The 23564-nt window shown below is 33.7% G+C and overlaps 1 protein-coding gene across 3 annotated transcripts in view; it reads right to left on the bottom strand.

Moving 5' to 3' along the window:
* LOC129217118 (thrombospondin type-1 domain-containing protein 7A-like) overlaps positions 1–23564 on the bottom strand; it is an 84790-nt gene that overhangs the window by 20740 nt on the left and 40486 nt on the right. For 2 of the 3 annotated variants that reach the window (XM_054851368.1, XM_054851371.1), the window contains exons 6-11: positions 23054–23180; positions 20892–21037; positions 20646–20804; positions 18536–18647; positions 15030–15128; positions 12161–12241 (exon numbers count right to left, since the gene is read on the bottom strand). In XM_054851368.1, coding sequence (XP_054707343.1) covers positions 12161–12241; positions 15030–15128; positions 18536–18647; positions 20646–20804; positions 20892–21037; positions 23054–23180 — 724 coding nt within the window. The remainder of the gene's footprint in view (positions 1–12160; positions 12242–15029; positions 15129–18535; positions 18648–20645; positions 20805–20891; positions 21038–23053; positions 23181–23564) is intronic. The other variant, XM_054851370.1, reaches the window with a different exon arrangement.

Here is a 23564-nt window from a genome sequence, read left to right as displayed (position 1 = left end):
ATTCGCAAAAAAAAAAAAAAAATTCACTCAAAAATCGGCCTTAATTTCCATTTTGCTCACCCCGAATGAATGTTGAGTTTATTTTTCAACCCGACCACACGTGGATATGTGCCAAGGAACGTACAGACACCCGAAATATCCATTTTGAAGATCCCCGAGTTAATTACAACGAGTTTTCTCGTGACTTCTGTATGTACGTATGTATGTGCGTATGTGTGTATGTATGTCGCATAACTCAAAAATGGAATGTTCCAGAAAGTTGAAATTTGGTACTTAGACTCCTAGTGGGGTCTAGTTGTGCACCTCCTTTTTTGGTTGCATTCGGATGCTTCAAAGGGGGTCTTTTGCCCCCTTTTTTGGGGGGGGGGAAATCATTGTTAATTTCGATGTGAACTCAAATGGTGTTACAATTTGGCGAACACTTGGCGAAATATCGGCAGTCTTTTAGTCACCAAGTTTTGTCGCCAGCTTGGCGACAAATTTGGCGATTTAAATTTTTTTTTTTTAAATCTGGTTTCAATTTGGCAACTGTTGGTGATATTTAGAAAGTAAATTATTGAATCACATTAAAACTGCCAATAATGAGAAAATGACATTAAATTGGAGTAAAAGGAAGTCATGTGATCAGCTCGTTGTTATGAAAACAATCAAGAAAACTTATAAGACAAAACAATGTAAGAAATTGTCAAGTGAATAATTATTAGTCGCAGTTAAAACTGTCATAAATGCGCACACTGAATACGTCTTAGCCTGTAGAGATACAGTAATCTTAATTTTGTGATTTCTAAGCTTTTTTTTTACTTGCGTCCCACTTTTTTTCATACAAAAATTTTCTGTTCCCACTTTTATTTTTTGTAATAATATGATATTATAACTACAATTTTTGAGTTACAACTTATTTATGTGTTAGGAAAACAAGAACATAAATTTTACATAAAGTAGTTTTTACACCAAAATATACAAAATTATTATATTTTAGTATAAATATTGATAGTTGTGAAAAATACAAAAGTAATTGGAAAATTTCCTAATTTAAGTTTCTAAGTTTTGCGGAGCACCAGAAATATAATGTTGGGATTATCTACACCCTGTTTCACCACTTACAATCGAAAAAAAAAACATCGCTATTTAAGGGTTAAATGTTGATTTCCTGTAAAAATTAAGTATGTAGCAAAAGTTGCTGGAAAAACATTCCCTACACTTGCATGATCTTTAAGACTATGGTTATCGACGGTGGGATGCGTACCCCTTGGGGTGAACGAAAATTTGTAAGAGAAAAGTGGTTATAACTACTAAAAAGTATCCAAAATTACATTGATCCACGATTGAATTTATTTGTGACAAATACTTCAGTAATATCGAGTTTACTGTATTAAAACAAAATGATTGCAATGCAACATTTAATATTTAATTGTTTTTTTTTTTAAAGTCATTTTTTTTTTTTAACAAGATGTTTCACTGTGTGACGTCACAAGTGAAGACAGCCATCTTGGATCGGATTGCGTGGTTGTCTTTCCTGGCAAGGTATCGCTTTTTGGTGATTTTTCACTGCGAGCAATTATTAGCGGAACGGGAAATGTTTGTTAGATAAAATATTCATTTGGCGAAGTTTGGCAATGTCCTAAAACTTTGCTCTGTTAAACCTAGCAAATAGTCGCTCACACTATGTTTTCGATAATGCTTTTTCAGGAAAAAAAAGGAAACAAATCAATTCTTACATTCAGAAAAAGAATTAATAGTTTTATGCTAGCTTTTGTGCCTAATATAGATGAATTTTGCTCAATACAGGTTAAAAATGTCTCTTCAACAGAACACTCAAATCGAACGCCATTTTGTACCCCTGAGGGTGAAAAATTTAAGCAATAAAGTTTCCATTGCTTTCCAATCTTATTCAGCATTTTCATTCCTCTAACCAAAGTCGTGAGTTATCACAAAGTCGTTTTGATGGGTTATCTTCTTTAATATCTCAACTGCAAATTTTGTTTTGAACCGCCGACGGAATGTAGGGGAAAAAAAAACACAATAAAAACTGAAAAGCAAAAATATATAACAGAAAAGAAAAAACCCGACATATTAACTACAGTTTAAAATTTTATCTCACTTCTCTATCAAAAAAGTATGATGTAGCAGGGAACTGGATTTTTCTCCTTTTCTGTAGTAAAAAGAACTGCAAATGTTTCTTCGCATACAAAACGGGTTTTTAATGTTCCATCTATAGATTTATATTACGAGGTAAAAAAGATGAAAAAGAGTGGAACTCTTTTGTCTCTTTTACCATCAGCCTTTTTTTACGAAGCAAAATATTTAATTTAAAGAACAGTAAAACTGTGCGTAAAAATTATGCACCACAATAAAACTGCTGATTCTATTCGCTAGCATTTTATCGGCCAATAACGTTTGCTTGCAGATAATATAACATTAAGTTACGACAATAGCAATACTATCGATCCAATAGCTAGGACATTTTCATCGAAACGTTAGCCAATATAGTTAAAGAATTTCGAGCCTTTTGCGGAATAAAGTAAGCTTTAAAAAAAAATATCATTTGATGATTCTTATCCTTTTATGAAAAAGATGCGTGAACGTAAATTAATAAATTAAATATTAAATCTATATTTGATTTATTTCTTGAATAATTTCTTTTTAAGCACTTTTAATATGCTTGGCCTCATTGTCACGAAAAAATCTGAAGCCTGCTTTTGCTTATACCTCAGCAACTAGAACACTTTGAGACTTCGGGATTTCACTAATGATTTGCATTTACTTAACTTAAGGATCAACTTAACGCTAAAAAATTTAATTCTAAAATAAAATAATTTTTTCGGTTAGGATGAAAAACAGAAAATTTCAAGTCATTTCCCCATTAAATGTTTAAACCCATTTAAAACACCTTGTAAAATCCATTGCTACAAATTTTGTTGCCTTACAACAGCAATAATAATAGTAATTCTAAAAAAAAAAATTGATTGAAGGCTTCTTTGGAGCAAGCATGAAATTTATCCACTACCATTGCTTTCTTTGGATTTTTACCCTTTGGATTTTTATCCTCCCAATAATCGAAAAAGTGGCTTAGTAGCGACACATATTAGGATCTTTATCACGAATATGTTGTGAAATAAGCATTAGTTTCCCAAACCTTTAATATTTAAATGGTTCTAATTAAATTAACACACAAACAAATCCATGAGGGGGACACGGATTAATTTTTAAAGTTTTAGACACGTATATAGTTTTTCTTCCTTTTTGTATGAAGCATTTATGGATCATTCCATGTCAAATCACACACCTAAAAAGTGAGTGCTCACAGATTTTAACAGTATTTGCAGGTTCATACCCATTTACTAGATGGTATACAAAAGCCAAATTTTGACCCTCTAGCTGTTTTAGTTTTTAGATATAAGAGGTCAAAATTTTGATGTTTTGCTCCACTGGCTCATACTTGCCTGACCATAACTCTGGAACAAATAAAGTTAGAAACTTGAACTTTATATATTTTGAAAGTTTACATTCAGAGCTTTAAAATGATATATTATTTGATACAAAAATACAACTTTTCATTTCGAAGGTCATTTGAATTGATCTTTGACCTTAAGTGTTTCCAAAAGTTATAATTTTAAAAATCTGAAAAATATATATTTTGTATACACTATTATTTTCTTATATATATATAATATATATATATATATATTATATATATACATATATATACATATACATATATATTTAATTATGTAATGTATTAAATATGTAATTTTAAATTATGCATGATCCCAGTGTTGTCCCAACATTAAACTTGGCACAAATAAAGAAAATAAGTGTATACGAAAAATGCATATATATATATATATATATATATATATATATATATATATATATATATATATATATATATATATATGGGGGTCCTTATTTATATGGAAAAATATTTTTTTTCGGAATTCAACTAGTGACGCCCCCTAGTTTTGTGATACTATAATAAAAAGTAATCTGTGCAAAATTTGAACTCGATCGGTTGATAATAACACGTGTCCCTAGTTCGTTAAACTTTAACACTTTTGATAATTTTCCCACAAATCTTCGAGTTTTTACTTCAGGCCCCGTAAATCGTTTCCCCTAGGTTTGAAAATATTTTCACAGCGAGGTAGCACTACAATTAATCTTTTTAACATTTTCATATCATCTAAAGATTTTACATTGAATAAGAATGAAATAGTGTTTTATGAACTTTACCTTAATCGAACGCTTTTCTCAATGTATCTTAATCGTATGCATTTTTTTTCCCGAGTTTTGGACTGTGTGTAATCTAAATTGCTTTTGCGACTCAAATTTGGTAAATTTATTGTGAAATTCTTCGATTAATTGTGCTCCTCTTTCAGGTGTATCATTCACAACTTTCAGCATTTTAACGATATCTCTTCCCTTTAATTAGCTTCCTTCATTTTGCCATGAATCAGAATCAAATAGGAAAACGTCTTTTGGTGTTTGTAACTTATCAAACAGTTTTATTGTCTTGTAATTGATTCTATGAAGAGGAAAATCTTTACTTAGAAAGTATTCCAAATCATCTACTGTTATCTGAAAATTTTTATACAGTCATCAGACACGTCTTCCTTATCAGCAAGCATTTTTTGGAGTAATGTTTTCCTATCTTCAAAGTTAATTCCTTCATCCAATACGAACAAAACTACTAATTCATCCCCTAAATACCACAAGTGATTTATGAATTTTCCAATCACTGCTTCTGCTGCATGTTTGTTATCATTTTGTACGCTGCAAGTTTTTTAGACACATTATATTATTAAAAGAAGTCTAAATTGGGTTTCTGCGAAAAATCATGTCTTCATACAGCTTTTAACTGTCAAACAGCGCTGTAAAACAGCATTTATGGGCTTTCTCTTCATGTAGGGTCAATTTAAATTGTTTCCTAAACATGTAGATTTTCAAACAATAAATTCCTTTTGCCACCCATCTGGCTCAGGGATAAGCTCCAGGTTACCGAAAATATATCCCTGTAGAGGGACTTCACCAGGAAATATCATTACAAGTCATTAGAATTCCCTGTATTCTTACTCAATTCCGCTTTTTACGAACAATAATATGTCATCAACTTCGTCTTTTAAAATTAAAGTGGTATGTGTACTTGATTGAAACGTTATAAATTCTGAATGATGGAGATCTTTCCACAAAATTTTGAAGCGCTTAAATAAGGAAATATCGGGTCTAGAACTAAGAAAGGCAAGAACTTCTTTAAAGACACATTCAGTACGATTTGAAGTGCATGATGATGGCAATCCAAATGTAATATATCACTGTTTGGTTTTTGCTGTAAAAAATTGCATACACAATTTATACGGTTGGTATTGCAAGCCGTTGTATCAAACACTACCGCTTGAACAGTTAACAATAAAGAGCAATCATCTGAGATATCATATACAACTGAAGCGATATCTCAAGAATTCCGAATAGCTGTTCAACATTGGAACCTGAAGCTATCACGATCAGTTTATCGGCGTTTTTTTTTCTTTCCAGTTACATCTGGATGTAGCTTTATTTCCCAGTGAATAAATGAAAAATCTAAATTTAAATTCATGAAATTTGATTTTACTTCTCGAAGATTTTCTCTTGCTCTCTTAAAGAATGTACGATTGATCATAAGGTTATTTGGATTTGAATGTACTGCGTCTACATAGACTGTTAATAAATGAACAGTGTCTTTGTTCCTTATATGGCATTTGTCTAACATTGATGAAATGCGAGCAGATATCAATAGTTGTCAAGCTTTTTTGCGTTGTGGTAGACTAGATATAGAAAAAAGGTTCAACAGGTTCGGTTTCTACATCTTGTGAATTGCAAGAAGAATTTGATGATAATAAAGGACTATGTACTGAAACAGAAGAAAAATAATTTAAAGTACAAATTTTTACATTATCCCGATCTAGAGTTTTTAAATTTATATTTTAGGTATGGAAAATACAGTATATTTTTATGATAGAGTAATCGAGTATTTTTCAAAATTTATATTTTAAGAATTAAAAATTGCATAAACATTTAAGTATATTTATAACTAAAGAACAGCGAATTGAAATATAATTGCCATTATTATATTTATAGCATTGAAACCTAGCCCTATTTGCCACACCTATTACACAGGATTTTTTCTAAATCAACGCCCCCAAAGCCTGGAGGAGGCAATTTGTTACTGTCAAAGATCATTCATTAATGGCCTAGACCATTCATTAATGGCTTTTAGAATCCCTTGTGTCTATATTGGTGGAAAGAAATGTTCTCCAGCCACATGGCTCCAGCGCAAAATAGCGGTATGCCTGACCTATGGCCATTGGTGTAGATGAACCCTCTGTAACATGTAAAATTTTACAGAATGAAAGTGAGAAAATGGTCAGTCTGGAAGTAGTAACATCTATTCAGGGTCAAAATAACTTTAAATATGAAACTTAAGAATACCTTCACATAAAAATGAGAAAATCCGCAATTTTTTCTTCGAAACTCAAAAAAGGGGACCCTAGAGACATGGGTTAATATTCATGGATTGACTTAAAATTTTGCAAAGATCATTTGTTTGTATAGTGGAACAAATTGAGGGGGCGTCGCGTAAAATATATAAAACTTCAAAACAAAGCACCAGCCTAATATATATATATATATATATATATATATATATATATATATATATATATATATATATATATATATATATATATATATATATATATATATATATATATATATATAATTTATAGATATTAGCTAAGATATCTACCATATAAAAAGCTGCGTTCCCCCAAATATTTTTTCACACTGCAACACTGTTTATACACATAGATATTCTCAAAACTGTTGAGGCAATAACTTATTTAATAGTTGTTGTACTAAGTCATAAACCAATGAAGTTATACATAGCAAAATGTATGAAAAACAAGTGTGCGTTGATAAATCACTCTAGAAAAGAGAACAAAAAATCAGAAAAACAAGTTATAAATTGCTTTTGTTTTAATACTGTTATGAAAAGAATAAGCGCGTTGCAGCACCCCCCCCCCATTTCTTTCCTTAATTTTTTTTTAAATACTTTCTATGGTTTCCTTTTCAGATCATATGAGAGTGTATTTCTTCAAGAGAAATGACAAAAAACTAGCTCCAAAAATAGCTGTATTTGAATACTTATTTTTCTTCAATCTTGCCAAGAAGATTCAGAATTTAATATGCGAAGTCAGCCATTGCTTTTCCAGTTTCAGAAAAAGAATGATATATTTCTGTTTTTCAAACTAAAAATAGAAGTTTAATGCTCCTTTATTTCTAATATGTAATAGAGATAAAGCATGTTTATGAACTATTATGTTTTAGGACCCTCCTCTCATTACACATTACTAAGACAAGATTGCATTTAACAATAAAATTAATCTGTTAAAAAAGAAGCTTTAAGAAAATAATTTTCAGTATCGTTTGGCACATAATTATTTTTCACGAATAACTTACGATGAATTACTTTTTTCAGCTGGCACAGTTTTAACTGTACCCCTTATGAAAAGATCGTTCTAAAACACGTGTTTTGTGATTCACTTTCTTGTATGTAGGGCTATTTTATAATGAAAGAAATGACTTATAAATATAAATGACTTATTTATAATGAGTACTTCGTCGACCAATTTTCCATAAAACGCAGATTATGAAATACCATGTTTTATGAACTACCATCAGTTCACTTTTCAGACTACACAAAGCGAAAATATTTGGATTAATTCTTTGTAAACCTTCTAAAAGATATACAGGAAAACTGTTTCTTTGTGAGGATGTTTCAAATTGCCTGGGCTCCAGTACAACGAAGAAAATCGCCCGTTAGAAATAAAATTGAAATATTGTTCATTGCGATTCCCCCCCCCCCCCCATCCTTTTTTTGAGCAACAATCAACATACTTTCGGTGAAACCCTTTCTTTCCTAAATTAGGAGGTACGTGGCCTGCAAAATGGACGAGCAGTCAGTGTAAATGCTTCAGAAAATGCATTACTCACATTTAAACAAACCAGGGCTGCCGAGTTGTAGGAAAAATGACCGACTCCGACAATTTTGAAGCCTTTGACTCCGACTCCTTTTCCCCAGACTCCACAAGCATTAGCAGAGTTGCGGACATTGAGAGAAAATGACCGACTCCGACTCTTAAACTCTAAAACTTCGATTTACACTCCAACTCCGACTCCTTTACCCCAAAAACAGTCTGACTCCGACTATTCAGCCCTGATTTAAACAATGAAAAAGCGGAATAAGGTTTTTTAAATTATGTCATGTCCGTGGAAATTGCCGGATACGCAGAGTGAGAGTGAAAACACAGTGCCTATCTTGAATATGTACCGTAACTCCTTTTCACAAATATTCCCTCAGATCAAGGGCCTCTTTTGCCAAGGCATCAGTGCGAAAAAACGTACAGCAGAATATTTTTCTCCAGCCCCCAGGGGCTTAACGGGATAAACGTTTCCACTTTTATCGCTGGTTGAAGAGAGCGATGACTCCCATAAAAGCCTTCCTTTACAAAACGACGTTCAACGCAGGGCAGACAAGTCGTAACCTTTTGCATCGGTTTTTCATCAAAGTAAAAGAGGGTCCTCTCGTAACTGTGGGAGTTTATTTGCAAAGAAATTTCTACGAAAAGAAATTACGGTCATTCTTAGTAGTATTGATCCATAGTAATTTCTATATATATACAGTCGAACACTCTTTATACGAGCATGGTTAATACGGATTAATGGTTTAAAAGAACATTTTGTTAGTAATATTTGGTTTGCTTTTTAATTACAGTTTTCACGCATAATAATCTTTTCATTAGAAAGCAAGTTGCGGTTAAGACGATCGACGAGGTCGTCCGGAAGCATTTTTAATACTGAAGATCAAAGTTTCTTTTTTAGAAACTAGAAAATCGCCCGTCAAGGTATGACGTGTGAAAATTGCTTCTACATTTGAATGAAGACATTGCCTGTTTGGTGATAGTTTAATAGTTGAAATTGTAACCTTTACTATCCAATAATACTACACTCCAGTAGATAGCGTTAATTTTCAACCCCACTTTTTTTATTTTTCATTTCTCCTAAAATGGAGTCTTACCAGTAAAACAGTCAAGTTACCAGATAGAGTTCAGCCTTGTCACAATAAAACCTTTCCCTGCATGTTAAAAATTACCGAAACATATTATCAAATGATCATGACGTGGCGCGAGTTGTTGAAACTCGCGAGTTACTCGCTCATTGGCTATTATTTATATGAGGATATTATTCAGCATTGCATGTGGTTGTCGAAACCCTCTAAAAGATATCGAGAAGTGTGTTAAATCTTTTTGGACAGATAAATTAAACTCATACACCTGTTTACCTGTGAGTATTTCGATTTGCTTATACATAAAACTGGCTGTGAATCTTTCATTGTGAATTACTACTTTAATGCAGTTTTATAAAATGCGGCCGAATAATGCCGCTGCGCTAATGGCACGAGTCGTTTTACGCCCAAATATGAGAATAGGGAAATTTAATAGGCTAAAAATAGTAAGCATACAAAGGATTCCGCCTCCCCAACTTTAAATTTTAAAGAGTAACTTAAAATGTTTCAATGTAATTAGACTATAACATGCGTAAATGGTAATCAACAACGTTTTGAAGCACAAGACGAAAAAAAAAACAATTTTTTGCCATTTCGGTATTAATCGTGTTCACTTGTACATAATGTATGACTACCCTCACTTAATAACATTACTATATTAATTGGCGTAAAACAGACGAATAATTCCTAAAGTGTTATATAGTTATCAAAAATAAAGCAATAAAATTATAATAAATCATTTAAAACAAATATAAGCAACCTCTGCCACTTCAGGTAACTTTGAGCCATGTAAGAAATGAAATGCGAAATAAAACAAGGTGATAAATAGAAGCAGTGAAACTTTTTGAACCAGAAAAGTTAAATTTCCAGGCATACTTAGGGTAGACCGGGGCACATTTACGCGGATTTTTTTTCAATGATTTTTCCAATTTTTATGTTTTAGCTTAGGAAACTTTAGACATTGCGATTTTATGAAGCAGTTAATGGAGTCAAAATTGGTACAATCAGTTGTTGATCAGCTTGTGTTTTGAACCGTTAAAAAATTATTTTTAAGTCCAAGTCGGTTGCGTAAACTTACCCCGGACACGGGACACGTTAACGCATATTTATTTTCACACCTAACGTGGTTCTGTTAGTACTTTGAACATAATGACTTACCATCGCTAAAATAAAGCAAATTTATTACAGACAAAATAGTGTATAAAGTTGAAGCTGAAGGGGCATGTCTTTTTCAATACTTATTGGCTATGTGAAAAAAAGCTCCTTCATAGCTTCGAAACAATTATACATTATTTATGACAATGCGTTTATTTCTTCCATTTTTGATTCATATCTTCAACAAAAAAGATTTTTTTCCCTTATAGAAATTAGTAAAGCTTTAAGGACTGCGAATTTCGTTAAATTGCTTGAAGGTAAAAAAAGAGAAAAAAATAACCTAAATACATACAGGTTTTATTTTTAATGATTGCTCACGAAAAAAAGGCAGTTGTTCTTAAGTTTTTTTTTATTCTTTAATTCGTGTCACTGAAATTTCATTAGTTTCATGCTTGCCTGATCGGCTGATAGTTTTTCTGCAGAGAGTAGCAAAAAAGTAATTGTCGATTAGGAATTTATGCTGATGTCTAATAACTCATGCTTGCAAATGGCGAAATCGATAAAATAACTCTTTTTTTTAAAAAACAATTAAGTCAGTGTTGGAAGAAGGGAATGTTTTTGCAAAAAGCTATACATGCAAATGAACTTAGGAAATGGAAAAAATCAAAGATTTTAAGATTTTTTTAAAGGTAAGCAATTTGTACGTATTTCTTTGTTAAGTTTAAGTGTTTTCTTTTGTCAGCTTCAATGAATAAATGAAATTTAAGCCAGTAATAAAAACTTTTAATATCATATAAGAACTAAAACGGTAACATTAAAATGGGTACATTATTGAAATATAATTCGTTTTAAACGATTATTTTGATTAATAATCTATTACGCTATATTTTACGAGAATTTGGTCTTTAAAAATGTGCTAAAAAAGAAAAAGAAATGCTCTCACTTGTTTTGAAGAACAGGGTACGGCATAAATCTATCCCACTCATAGAAAGAGGGGGGGGGGGGGGGGTGAGGATTGTGCTGTCCAGAACTTAATTTCTTGCAAAAAAGAACGCAATGCCCATCTGTAACGTATTTATCATTCCTTTGGGGATGCTTAAGGAAAAAAGTTTTTCAATTCATGACAAGAAAAAAAAATTAGTTAAAACTTGCTGTTAATCACACATTAATGCAAAAGGCAGAAATGCAAAGAATTTTTTTCTGAACGTGTGATTAAAATTAAAAAACTTCATCGAAAAAAAAAATACTGATAGTTTCAAACTTGATTAAAAAAAAATGCGTCGTCAGAAATGTCAGGTTAGCTGCGAAATTTCTTTTGCATATATACCTATTGAACTGCATTTTTCTTTATATGTACGTGTAATAATTTTATTTAGAACTCTGACGAATATAACGTTTTTCTAATTAAGCCTTAAATGAATAGAAATGTCTTCTTGTTTGCATGTCTTATTTTAATCTTTTTATTTTATTTTACTAATTCTAAAGCTGAAAGTCTGTGTCTCTCGATGTCTGGATTTCTGTATGTCTGTTACACGTATTGCGTCTGGACCGTTCTGCCGATTTTCATGAAATTTTTCACAGAATTAGTTCGTAGCATAGGGGTGAGCACCTCGAAGCGATTTTTGAAAATTTGATTTTGTTCTTTCTCTATTCCAATTTTACGAACATGTTACTGAGAAAATTATCATACCTTGGACGAGTAAATTACCAAATTTTCATAACGTGAAACCGTAACATGGGCGAGCAAATGAACACAGTAAATTGGCGAGAAATTCGTCATTCATCATTTGTAAATATACAGGCGAACGAAATTACCTTTTCATTTTTCTACCACGGGAAAAGCCGTGCGTATACCTCTAGTGATTAAATAAATCGGAAATTTTTGGAATTTCATCACTTTAGAAAAAGTCTTTTTCATGAAGCTAGAGTGAAATTACATTAAGAGTAAAGAAAATTTTTACGTCCTACCTTGTACAAGAAGGCCATCTTTTCTTTCACAAATCAAAGTGTCATTTTTTAATCTCCAATGAAATACATTGCAATCGTCTTCTATATAAATGAATAAAATAGTTGATATTAATATATAGAAAATGGCATTTGACATAGAAAAGTTAAAATTACTTAACATTGGCCTTACAATGAATTTATCATGGAAGTTCAGTATTTGAATAGAAAACAAATTGAGCAATTGAAAATAGAAATTTCTATTGCAACCAAAAAATAAAATATTTTCTTCAAAACTTTTAAATTTTAATTTTTTAATGCCCATCGATAAATTTTTGTTTTATCCTTTTCATCTGAGTACACACGTTTAATGATTGACGATTGAGTTTTGAAGAAAGAAATTTTTGTTTTTCTTAAGTTTTCTTTCTCTCAAACGTTTCGAGCATTTTGAAAATTTTGTTTTCTTCCAAATTGTACAAACAAAATGAATTGTAGTTTTGAATATAGTTCTAGCAAATAAACTAGTTTCAACTGCTTCATTTGTGAACAAAAGTGGGTGAAAAAAACAATAAATTTGCATTTCTCTCCTACTCTTTCAAGTAAACTATAAAAAGATATAACACTAGTCTTATAGATCTATCTATTTCAGCGGAGTCAACTGAAATAGATAGATCCCAGGGCGATATGCGGCCCGTGAGACTGAACCGTGTGGCCCATTGTCATGTTCAATGTTAGTAATTGAAAACTATTTCCTGGTTCCTTTCAAATCACCCTATAATCTTTATTCGGTATTCAGAATGCAATTCCGTGGTACGAGTTTGGCAAATTTGGAGCCAAATGGTCAAAACTTCATTTCAAAAAGATAGATAAAAAGTTAGCACAGCGCAACCTCGTTTATCAGGACTAGCTGGAACTAAAGGCAATCTGGATAAACGAAAGTTCGGATAATCCGGATAATATATAAAACACATTCGTAAACAAGCAGACTGATCTTTTATAACAGCAAAAAAAAAAAAAAAAAAAAAAAAAAAACCGTGCTTTGTTGCAAACTTACATAAGATTCTTCCTCGCGAACACTTTATTATTATGTAGTGTTGTGTCGCCATGTTGTTTAATAGATTACTATAATTTATTACACGACCTAAGTATAGATGCTGTGTATTTAATCAAAATAAAGAGCGAATACTCGTAACATTTATGGCTTTGTTCTTGTTTCCATAATTTAGAAATATTATGTGAGCGATTTTTTTAACTCTAGAAATTTGATGCGAATACACCGGAAAACCGGATAATTGCGAAACAGATAAACGAGGTTCAACTGCCTTGATAAAATAAGCATGTGGTAATGGTAACAGCAATTCTTGGTTTGTAATTTATGCTCATTTTACGTGTTTTCCCATGTTATCTTGGAAAAAAAAAAATCTAATCTAAATACACTGCTCGACATTGAAAATGCAACACCAAGAAGGAGTGGTCAGAAAGCGATGAAATTTGGAAAAAAGACAAGAGACAGCAAGGAATAATAAATGATCTTAATTTCAAAATGATAGGCAGAATACAGAGCGAAAACGGCGTCGGCTCAGTAGGATGTAGGACCACCGTGGACAGCGATACACGAAGAAACACGTCAAGGCATAGAACCAATAAGGGTACGGATGGTGTCCAGAGGGATGGCTGTCCATTCCCTTTCAACCATTTGCCACAGTTCGTCTTCTGAACGAGGCAGGGACAGAGTGCAAACGGTGTCCAATCACATCCCACACATGTTCGATTGGTGACAGATCAGGAGTGTACGGTGACCAGGGAAGCATCTGTGTGCCTTGGAGAGCATGTTGGCAGTGCGAGCACTGTGTGGTCGGGTATTATCCTGCTGAAAAATTCCATTAGGTAGCCCTTGAAGGGAAGGGATTGCCACCGGCCGCAGCACATTATCCAAGTATCGCTGGGCCGTCATATTGCCCTGAATAGGAACTAGAGGTAATATGGAATTGTACGCAATTGCGCCCCAAACCATTATGCCACGTTGTGGTGCGGTGGGACGTTCCACAATTACCGCTCTGGTTTGGCACCGTACTAAACGTTGCTGTCTATGTTGTGGGGTCAATGGCAGTCTTCTTAGCGGACGCCGTGGTTGCAGACCACGTGCGACCAAACGACGGGAAGTGGTTCTGGTTGACACGGGAACATTCAGGGTATCTTGCACCTGCTGCAGAATCGAGGAACAAGTGACTTGTGGGTCTGCTACAGCTTGTCGGTGGATGCGTCGATCCACGCGTTCTGACTTCACTCTGGCTGCCCCTGCACCCCTCAATCTTGCCACTTTTCGTTGTTCCAACCATCTTCGGCACAGCCGATGCACCGTGCTCGCATCCATGTGGGTATCAGCTGCGACTTGACATACGGACCAACCTCCCCTTCTCAGTCCGATCACCATACCCCTCGTAAAATCGTCTATCTGCTGGAAGTGCCTTCGTTGACGGCGGCCTGGCATTCTCTCGTGTTGCACGTATCCTCCAAGACAAAAACAAAATTTCTTCGATAATGCTCCAGTCAGAAATAACCACACGAATATTGCCCATTCTGTAAGTTCCTTCCCTTATATCTTAGTTCATGTGCGTCGGAGAGCTGCGCATTTCGTATCATTTACATAACTCAGTGATGTGTGTCTACTCTAAAATTTGCATAAATTTCTGAACACTTCTTCTTGGTGTTGCATTTTCAATGTCGAGCAGTGTAATTTTTATATGTATTCTGACCAGCGACTCATCTTAGTATGAGGTGCGACCCTCAAGAAGAAAAAAGTTGGGCACCCCTGATCTATTTGAAACTTTTTAACGAATGATACTGTAGTAATGGTAAGCTACACAGATAAGCATTTTACATCGTGACTTACTCCAACAAGGTTTTCTCCTCCACATTTTCGAAGGACAAGCGTCTAGGGACAGTTTGCTAGCAGGAAATAGAATTTTTCGTGAACTTGTCTGATAGCCAACTGAAAATATTGCAAAAAGAAAATCGTAAATAATGGCAAACTGGTGAAAAAAAAGGTTACAAGATAAAATTGCTTCGCCTGAAATTGATGTCAGAAATGAATCAAACTTCGGCGATTTTAGATAAGTATTTATGATGTAAAAATGATTTTGATTTCACTTATTAACATATTTTTTAATATTTTAATTTTTTCAAGTGAGAGGAATTTTAATGTGCTTGATTGGTTTTAAAACTGTTAGACCTTGTATATTTACATCAAAAAGCTGAAAAATTGAATACATTCTTCAAAAACAGAGGAAAATGTTAATATGGATTGAATTCAATTGAGAAATCAAAGTAAAGTTCACCAAAAGCAAACGAGCTTACTTTCTCTTATGACAATGTTGAGTCTTATAACAATAGCGATCTTTGATTTACTTTTTGTTGAATATAAGTCATCTCTTTTTCCCTCTCTCTCGAAGAAATAAAAAACCCTCTTTTATGTAAAAACCTACTATGCAATTAAGCGATAGTAAACTCTTTCTCTCAAACTTTTAGTTTTTATATTTGAGCAATTTATAACTGTTAATATTTTTAATAGCAAATTTGTTTAAAACTAAGCATTTTGCTTACTTGCATTTCCTTTAATATTGTATGAAAATAATTCATATCACTCTTAAAATTTTACAATTTTATGTCATAACACATTGCAAACATAGTAAATAATAATTAGTTTTTTTTTTGAAGGAATGATTAAAAAAAATTAATTATGCAGAAAGTATTGTGTTTAATAGTAGAACTAAAAATGAAAAGATGCTTTACAAAACTTGTAACGCCAAAAAGGAAATCCTATTTATATAAATATGACGAAAAAAACCTCGAATTGGTTTAATTTAACTATATTTTGTATAATAAATTCATAAGAAGACATGATTTGAATAATCATCATTTTTGTTTACCGCATCTACCGTGTCTTAGAACTTTGACATAGGGTCCGCAAACTACATAACATAAAATACCGCTATCTACCAACGTCAGGTGAGACGTCATGCGAAACGTCAGGTCTAGGGTAAAATGACGGCTGTAAAAGCATTCTTTATTGCTTCAAAAAAAAAATGCAGCAAACTATGAATTTTAAACACTTGAATGTTTTCTAGACATTTTAACTTAACAATTAACCAGGCTTTGTTGAACTATTAAAAAACTGATAAACGGAACATTTTAAATAATGATTTTTCGTGCTACATAGCAGTGTTGGGCATTAATCAATTATTTTTTTCAATTGCCTTGTTAATTGATTGAAAAAGTAATTGCAATTAAATAATTTGCAATTAAAATAATTGCAGTTAAATTAATTGCAATTAAACTATTAATTGTACTTTGCAGTTAATGTAATTAGATTAATGTACGTTAATCGCTTTTCACAATTAAAATAATTGCAATTAATTTTTTTAATTGTTTTAAAACCTGTAACAGGGGAAATTAGAAAGAAGGATATAACAGGGGACGTAAGATCTCAGAGACCGCTCTGTTTATTTATTTTATTATTTTTTTAATCGTGTAATTAAGATGCATTTCTGTAATTTCCCCAGATGTTCTTCGCACTTTTACTAGTAAAGAATTTTTTTTTTTTAATTTTTAATTGAAATACAGTCGAGTCCCGACTTACGCGAGGGATGCGTTCCAAGACCCTTCGCGTAAGTAGAAATTTCACGTTGAGGAAAAGGGTATATTTGAAAACGTTTATAAACATACCTATACGATAAAAGACACTTGTAAACACCACCTCAAACTGTTAAAACCCATTTCTTAACTATACATTACTGTTTCTTAAATAAAAAATTGAATTTTTATTTATTGTATTTTTTAACAAAAGATTTATTTAACATAAAAAACTGCTACGATGCACAAAATCAATAATCAAGGGGAATGAAAGACGTAAAATAAATCACTGCAGTACGTATATTATGTAGTAAGAAAAACAAATGCATTATAGTTGTTGAAACTTTCTCTTTTTCCTTCTATCTTCACAAACTTTAAACGAAACAGCGCTCTTAGGTGTCATTATATTTCATTAACTTTCCCATATAGAATGAACAAATAAGTGGGAAATGTGGCGTATAGAGTTATTTGTATAAGCGATGTTCAGACTAGTACGGTGTGGGAACTTCCGTTCTCCGTGATGGCAAAAGGATGAAGGTCCAATCATGAAAAAACCGCGATTCCCCTCGGAAATTTTTTGTGTTGCGGGTGAAGAATTCGCGTTAGGAATAAAATTCTTTACCGAAGAAAAAATCGCGTTATAGCCATTTCGCGTAAGTTGGATCGCGTTGTAGCGGGAGTCGACTGTATACCTTTTTTGAGGATATTTTGCTGAAGCCATAAGATTTTTTGAGAAAAGTCATATACTGCATTAAATAATTTATTACTCGTAATAAAGTTACTAACACATGACATACACCGCCAGCTCAGTCATTTCCAGCCGAGGACTGCAGTTTCGTGCTTATTAGCACGCATCAGCCTGGCACAGGAAAGTGACTGAGTTGGAGATGGAAAACATTTTGAGGAAGCCAAGAGTGCCAAACAAACTGGTAGCTAATATAGAATTAGCGCAGACCAAACGAGTGACCGAAGAAATGGATCGGTATTTCATATATTTCTGCTTTAGCCCTGGCTATTGGGCGGTAATTTACTGAAAGTTACTGATATTTTATTTATATTTTATTAATTGCTAACATGTGTATTTAAATAGTTGGATAGTAATATGGTAACCATTTAGCGTCCACGTCCCAGGTAGACCTATCGTGTGTAGAATATATTGTACAAAATCAGTAATTTTTTTATGAGTTAGTTTTAATTCAAATTCACAGAACAATCGACAATTGTTAATTGTAGTTAACTACAATTAACAATTAATTAATTGTTAATTGTAGTTTACCACAATTAACAATTAATTAATTGTTAATTGTGGTAAACTACAACCAACAATTAATTAATTGTTAACTGTAGAAAACTACAATTAACAATTAATTAATAGTTAATTGTAATTTTCCACAATTACAATTGATCAATTGTTAGTTGTTGTGGTCACGTTTACCAATTAATCAATTGTTAATCTTTAATTGTCAATGCAATTAAAATTTGCCCAACTCTGCTACATAGTAACCATTGAAAAGAAATAAAATGGAGGGAGTGAAGCCTTTCATTCGTGAAACAAATACCCCAAGTCACGTGATAGATTTTATAGCAGAACATTGGAAGAAATCAGGTTTCTTTCGCTTCTTTCACGCAGAACGTGCCAACCATTCGTCGCTGTTGAGTCACGTGACTTGGGGGTTTTGGGGCAACTTCTGCTAAGCCAATGATTGGACTTGCGCCCTCCATTTTAACTCCCGGTCTAAGCATGTTACAGCAAAAGAAATGTTCTACCTAATTTACCTTTCTGTCCTGCCCGGCAATTTTTGTGACAGTGGTTCCACTCTGACCATTCAGTCACAATGCAGTCACCAGGACACGGCGTGTGACATAACTGTTCTTCTTGCTAAAATAACACACAGAATACTTGCAATTGTTAATGCAATTCTAGTTCGATAATACGGACATACATAAACAAAAAACATAAACAAAGCAGACAGTGCTGCCACTGCTAAAATAACGTAATAATCAGTGACAGTATGTACTGTACTTTAACAGTAAAATAAATAGTATTTTAGTACAAATAGTGTAGAAAAAAAAAAAACTCTGTAGTCTAATAACTTGGCCGGCACTGTAGACAATACATACATAGTTTGAGATCTTTCAAATAAGAATACTTTCTAAAATAATAAGTGGTTGTTTAGCTTTAAAATGCTTCAAATTTTGCTGTTAACAAGCGAGTTCGAGAGCGCTTGAAGAAGTCTCCGCCACGTCTTCACCACAGCAGTTATAATCTCTCAATGGTTCGGGATGAGGATGAATTGTTGCGACCACCCAAGCATAATAGGATTATGGTCAGAAGATTTATTTGATCTTTCTGTTCGGTGAATTTGTCCGCTTTCCGGACTGTCATTAACCAGCCTAGCCATATGTGGTAATGCATTATCACCCGTAGAAATGAACGAAGGTCCAATAGCACCCCTGAAAAGTTGCACATAGGGCTCTAGGATCTCTTGCCTATACCCCTGGCCGTTCACGGAACCAGAATCAAACACATGGAGCAGGATGCGTGATCCCTGCCTAGATCATCACTTCTTCCCCACCATATGTGTGCTTTTCAATGATGTTTCTGGAATGGTATTGTTCCCTTCATGTGAAAACTCCCCGAGATTCAAGTTCTAGACTGAATTCTGACTTGTCTGTTAAGAGAACATTAGCAAGCTGCAGCTGAATCCAACATTGATGCTGTATGCTCCATAGTAAACGCTTTCTTTTGTAAAATTGGTTTAGTAGGAGGCAAATTACCGGCTCTCTAGCATACAGCCCTGTCTCATGCACCCTCCTGGCAACAGTATTCCTTGAAACTGATGTACCCTAGGCATCAGCAAGGTTACGAGAAAGTGGTGTGACTGCAGGCGTCCTCAGGCGCTTGGTTGAAAGTATCAAATACTGGTCTCCATTGCTCGTTGTGGCTCTCGGGCTACCGCGTCCAGGTCTTCTGGATGTGGTCCGAATGTTTTTGAATTGTTTCCACAAATTCGACATGACATTTGGGGTTTCATCCAGTATCTCTGCAATCTGAGCTTAGAGCTGCACCGCCTCAAATATACTGAGGATATTCTTTATAATGCCTTCGAGATCATGTGTAATCATCTCGCATGAAACTCAGCGAAAAACGGGCAAACGTGTACTAGGAAGGCAATGAAAGTCCCCACTGTATTGCAAAACAGAATTAGCTGAGCAGCTAGATGCCTAGACTTGTATACCTCTTGCTTTTGTAGGACCGCCTGCATCAACACCTAAACTTATCTCAGTGACAACAACGCCACACTGTTTATGTGCACCTCATCTGTCCTGGTTCTGTGTAGTTTTTTTTAGAGAAAAATGCGAGAAAATGTTTTCCATCTCTTAATTTTGTACACCAAAGTAACAGCAACTGTTGCCTTACCAAAATACAACAGTTGATAAGACACAACATTAATATAAATTTTGGTTTCGCAAAACTTAATTCATTTTGCGTCTTTGATTATAACATTTGATGTTTAATTTGCACATCGATTTGCATATACGTGTTTTTTTAATACCGAAGAACATTTGATTCAATGTACGAAAATAAAATCTTTATCATTTTCCTGGCATAGACATTTTCTTGTATCTAAGAACTCACGAAATTTTTAAACGACATAAATTCAAACTTCCATTATTTCGCTATTTTGATCTTTACTCATCTTACTGAATAAACGCTACTGTATACTACTGGCGAAACCTGATGTTATATTTTATTTTTAACTTAGCATCTTTGCAATTATCAAACTAGTCGGCATTTTTAAACAGAAATGCATAATTTTGAACTTGATCACGTCAGATATAATTCAATTCTGCAACTTGATTTGATGAAACTTACGCTTTCCTCTTGAGCCATGATTAGCCATGCTGGATCCAGCCAATTCCCGTAAGAAAATGACACGTTGATTGACAAGCAATATATTTTGTCGACACGAAGACCATCGTATCGAATGCATTCTACCAAGCGGCGTCTCACTCCAAATCCACAATGTGCTCCCTTAAAATAATACAAAAGCAATTCAGTTCATTAAAAGTTTCAAAAAAACTTTGTTTCATACAAATAGTGAATATTTTATATTCTCACTTCGAGTTCACAATCTGACCACTGTGAGTGCTTCCATCGGTAGCAAGCTTTGAATGGACAAGGTTTCCGCTGAACCATCTCAGCCGGGCAAGGTTGGCCTGCGTCGCTAGGAGGCTGAATGACTTGACGGCGGCGAGTCATGACTCCTAAGCAAAGAGAAACAGCAATGAAAAAAAAAATTAATTGTTGAAAATATTGGATGCAGCTGATTTGGCAACAGAAAAAAAAAATGCTGAGTAAAAGTATGCAAATGTCGTTAAACATGATACCGTTGCGTCTAAAGAAGCAAGTATGTGTATGCGAAATACACCGCCAGCTCAGTCATTTCCAGCCGAGGACTGCAGTTTCGTGCTTATTAGCACTCTTCAGGCCGGCATAGGAAAGTGATTGAGCTGGAGATGGAAAACCTCTAAGGAAGCCAAGAGTGCGAAACAAACTGGTAGCTAACATAGAATTAGCAGACCAGACGAGTGACCAAAGCAATGGTTCGGTTCAACTCGAAGATTGAACGCGAGGCAAGGTATATTCAGTAAATTACCGCCCATTAGCCAGGGCTAAAGCAGAAATACATGTATTTCTTCTTTAGCCCTGGTTACTGGGCGGTAATTTACTGAATATAAGTATGTGTATGGTTTAACAATCGTAAGAAGTAGGGTACGGCGCAGATTTTTTTTTCAAAGGATTTGCACTGGCGATTTACAGGGCTGGAAAAAAGTTAAGCAGCAAAGATTTACACTTGGAAAAGAGAAATTACATACAGCGTGTGTGATAAATAAAGGTAATATTTTAATCATTATTTCTTCCCAACGCAATCGTTTTATACAGTCACAGCATGCGCGCATGAAAGGAACTTCCATTCTAGATTGCTTCGTCAAGAATTTTTATTATTTTAGTGCCTTCAAATTTAAAAAAAAGAAAAATGATTTTTTTGACGTTTTGAATTTAAAATATTGTTACAAATCCTGTAAATAGTAATTATTGTAGTAACGTAACCTGTAAATAGTTTCCCGTAATGAATATACAACCCCTTAACATATAGCTAAAGTATACAACCCCCTATTCTTTTTTTTCTTATTTCATTCACTGATTTTATCAATGGAAGTGTAGTTGTAGAACGTTGTAGCATTTTCTGGAATATTTGAGAGATTTCTTTTCGGTGTATATAAGCCGTTAGCGATGGATAAACAGTTGAGTTTCGATTGAGATTTCGAACTGAGAGCATTTTTGCTCTGTTTATTGCGAGGCATTTCGCTGTGTTGTTTTCGTATTTGGAAGTAAATACGTGTGTAAACGTTGAGTTTACGGTGTTGTGTGATAATTGCTTAATTGCTGATGAATAATTTAGCAGTTGTTGACGATCTTTCCTGTACATAGTGTAAATAAATTTCCTGTGCTTTTATCAAGAACTGTGTCTTCATTTCAAGAAAGTGGAAGTCGCACCGAATCCGTTATAGTATGTTTTTCGCAATCACGAATGTGTGTGTGTGTGTATAGGCATGTGTGTTTGTGTCTGTGTTCAGGCATGAATGTGTGTGTGTGTAGGTGTGTGTATGTAGTGTGTGTATTGTATGCGTGTGTGTTTGTGTCTGTGTGCAGGCATGAGTGTGTGGGTATGTGTGTATGTGTTTGTATTTATGCGTGTGTGTAGGATATAGATGCAACCTGGAGACGATTTTCGCTAGAGAAGCAGCATCGGGAGGGGCCGGCTCAAAAAAAAAAAAAAAAAAAAAGTAGCTGCTTTCCTCATCATCATTTTGACTAATGGGATCCTTTAAGCTTTAGCCTATCGGAAGTCAACTTATCAGAGTCAGACAATATAGTTTCGAAGCATATGATCTTCTCTTTTATCAGTAAAATGTTTAAATTTTGAAATTTATGAAAATCGAAGAAATTATTAAGCATCGAAGTATAAATACTGCCGATAACAGTTGAATCATATTCAATCCATTACCATTTAGAAGTACCCTATACACACAATAACGTTACATTAGAGATTAGACGATTGAATTATTTATTATTTTATGAGTACGTAGTACGTATTTTGCATAGTCGATTACGTTTATAAATAGAACAGCTTTAATTAAGATTTATTGACTAGATTTTTAACCTTTGTAGTCTATTTTTAAGCAATTTTGGCACAAGTTGGATAAATCATTAGTTACCATGAAGACCACAGGCGTTGCAATCGCTTTGATTCCAGGGCGACCATTCACTCAACTCGCAATCTACCGGACAATCGACATAGCAAGGCTTTGATACAGGTTCTTTCAAAGACAATGACTTGTGTCCCTGAAAATGAATTTAATTTCTTGTCAACTCTAGAAATAAGCAAACATTTGCTATCTGAGAAAAAACTCAAACAAAAGAAATGCATCATTGTTTAAGCGTTTTTCCTTGTTAATAATTTATATTTATACCAAATGTTCCTTTTTAGTTAAGAGTTTGAGATTTATATGATTAATTTATACTAGATACATACCAGAGACCGACAGAAACCGAATTCATATGATCCAGGAAAAAAAAAATGTAGACGCCAGACAATTTTTTTTCTGAAAGTTTATAGGAAAATTCAGTGCAACAATGACTTCAGAAAGATTCTTGCTCCAAAACAAAGTGGTCGCCAATACGTATCGCATTTTTTTTTTACTCGCCTGGTGGCTGACTTAGTTGGAC

This window comes from Uloborus diversus, chromosome 2 (assembly GCF_026930045.1).
Source record: "Uloborus diversus isolate 005 chromosome 2, Udiv.v.3.1, whole genome shotgun sequence".
Taxonomy (NCBI): domain Eukaryota; kingdom Metazoa; phylum Arthropoda; class Arachnida; order Araneae; family Uloboridae; genus Uloborus; species Uloborus diversus.
The sequence above is the reverse complement of the archived record's forward strand: the minus strand, read 5'-3'. Positions and strand labels throughout refer to the sequence as shown.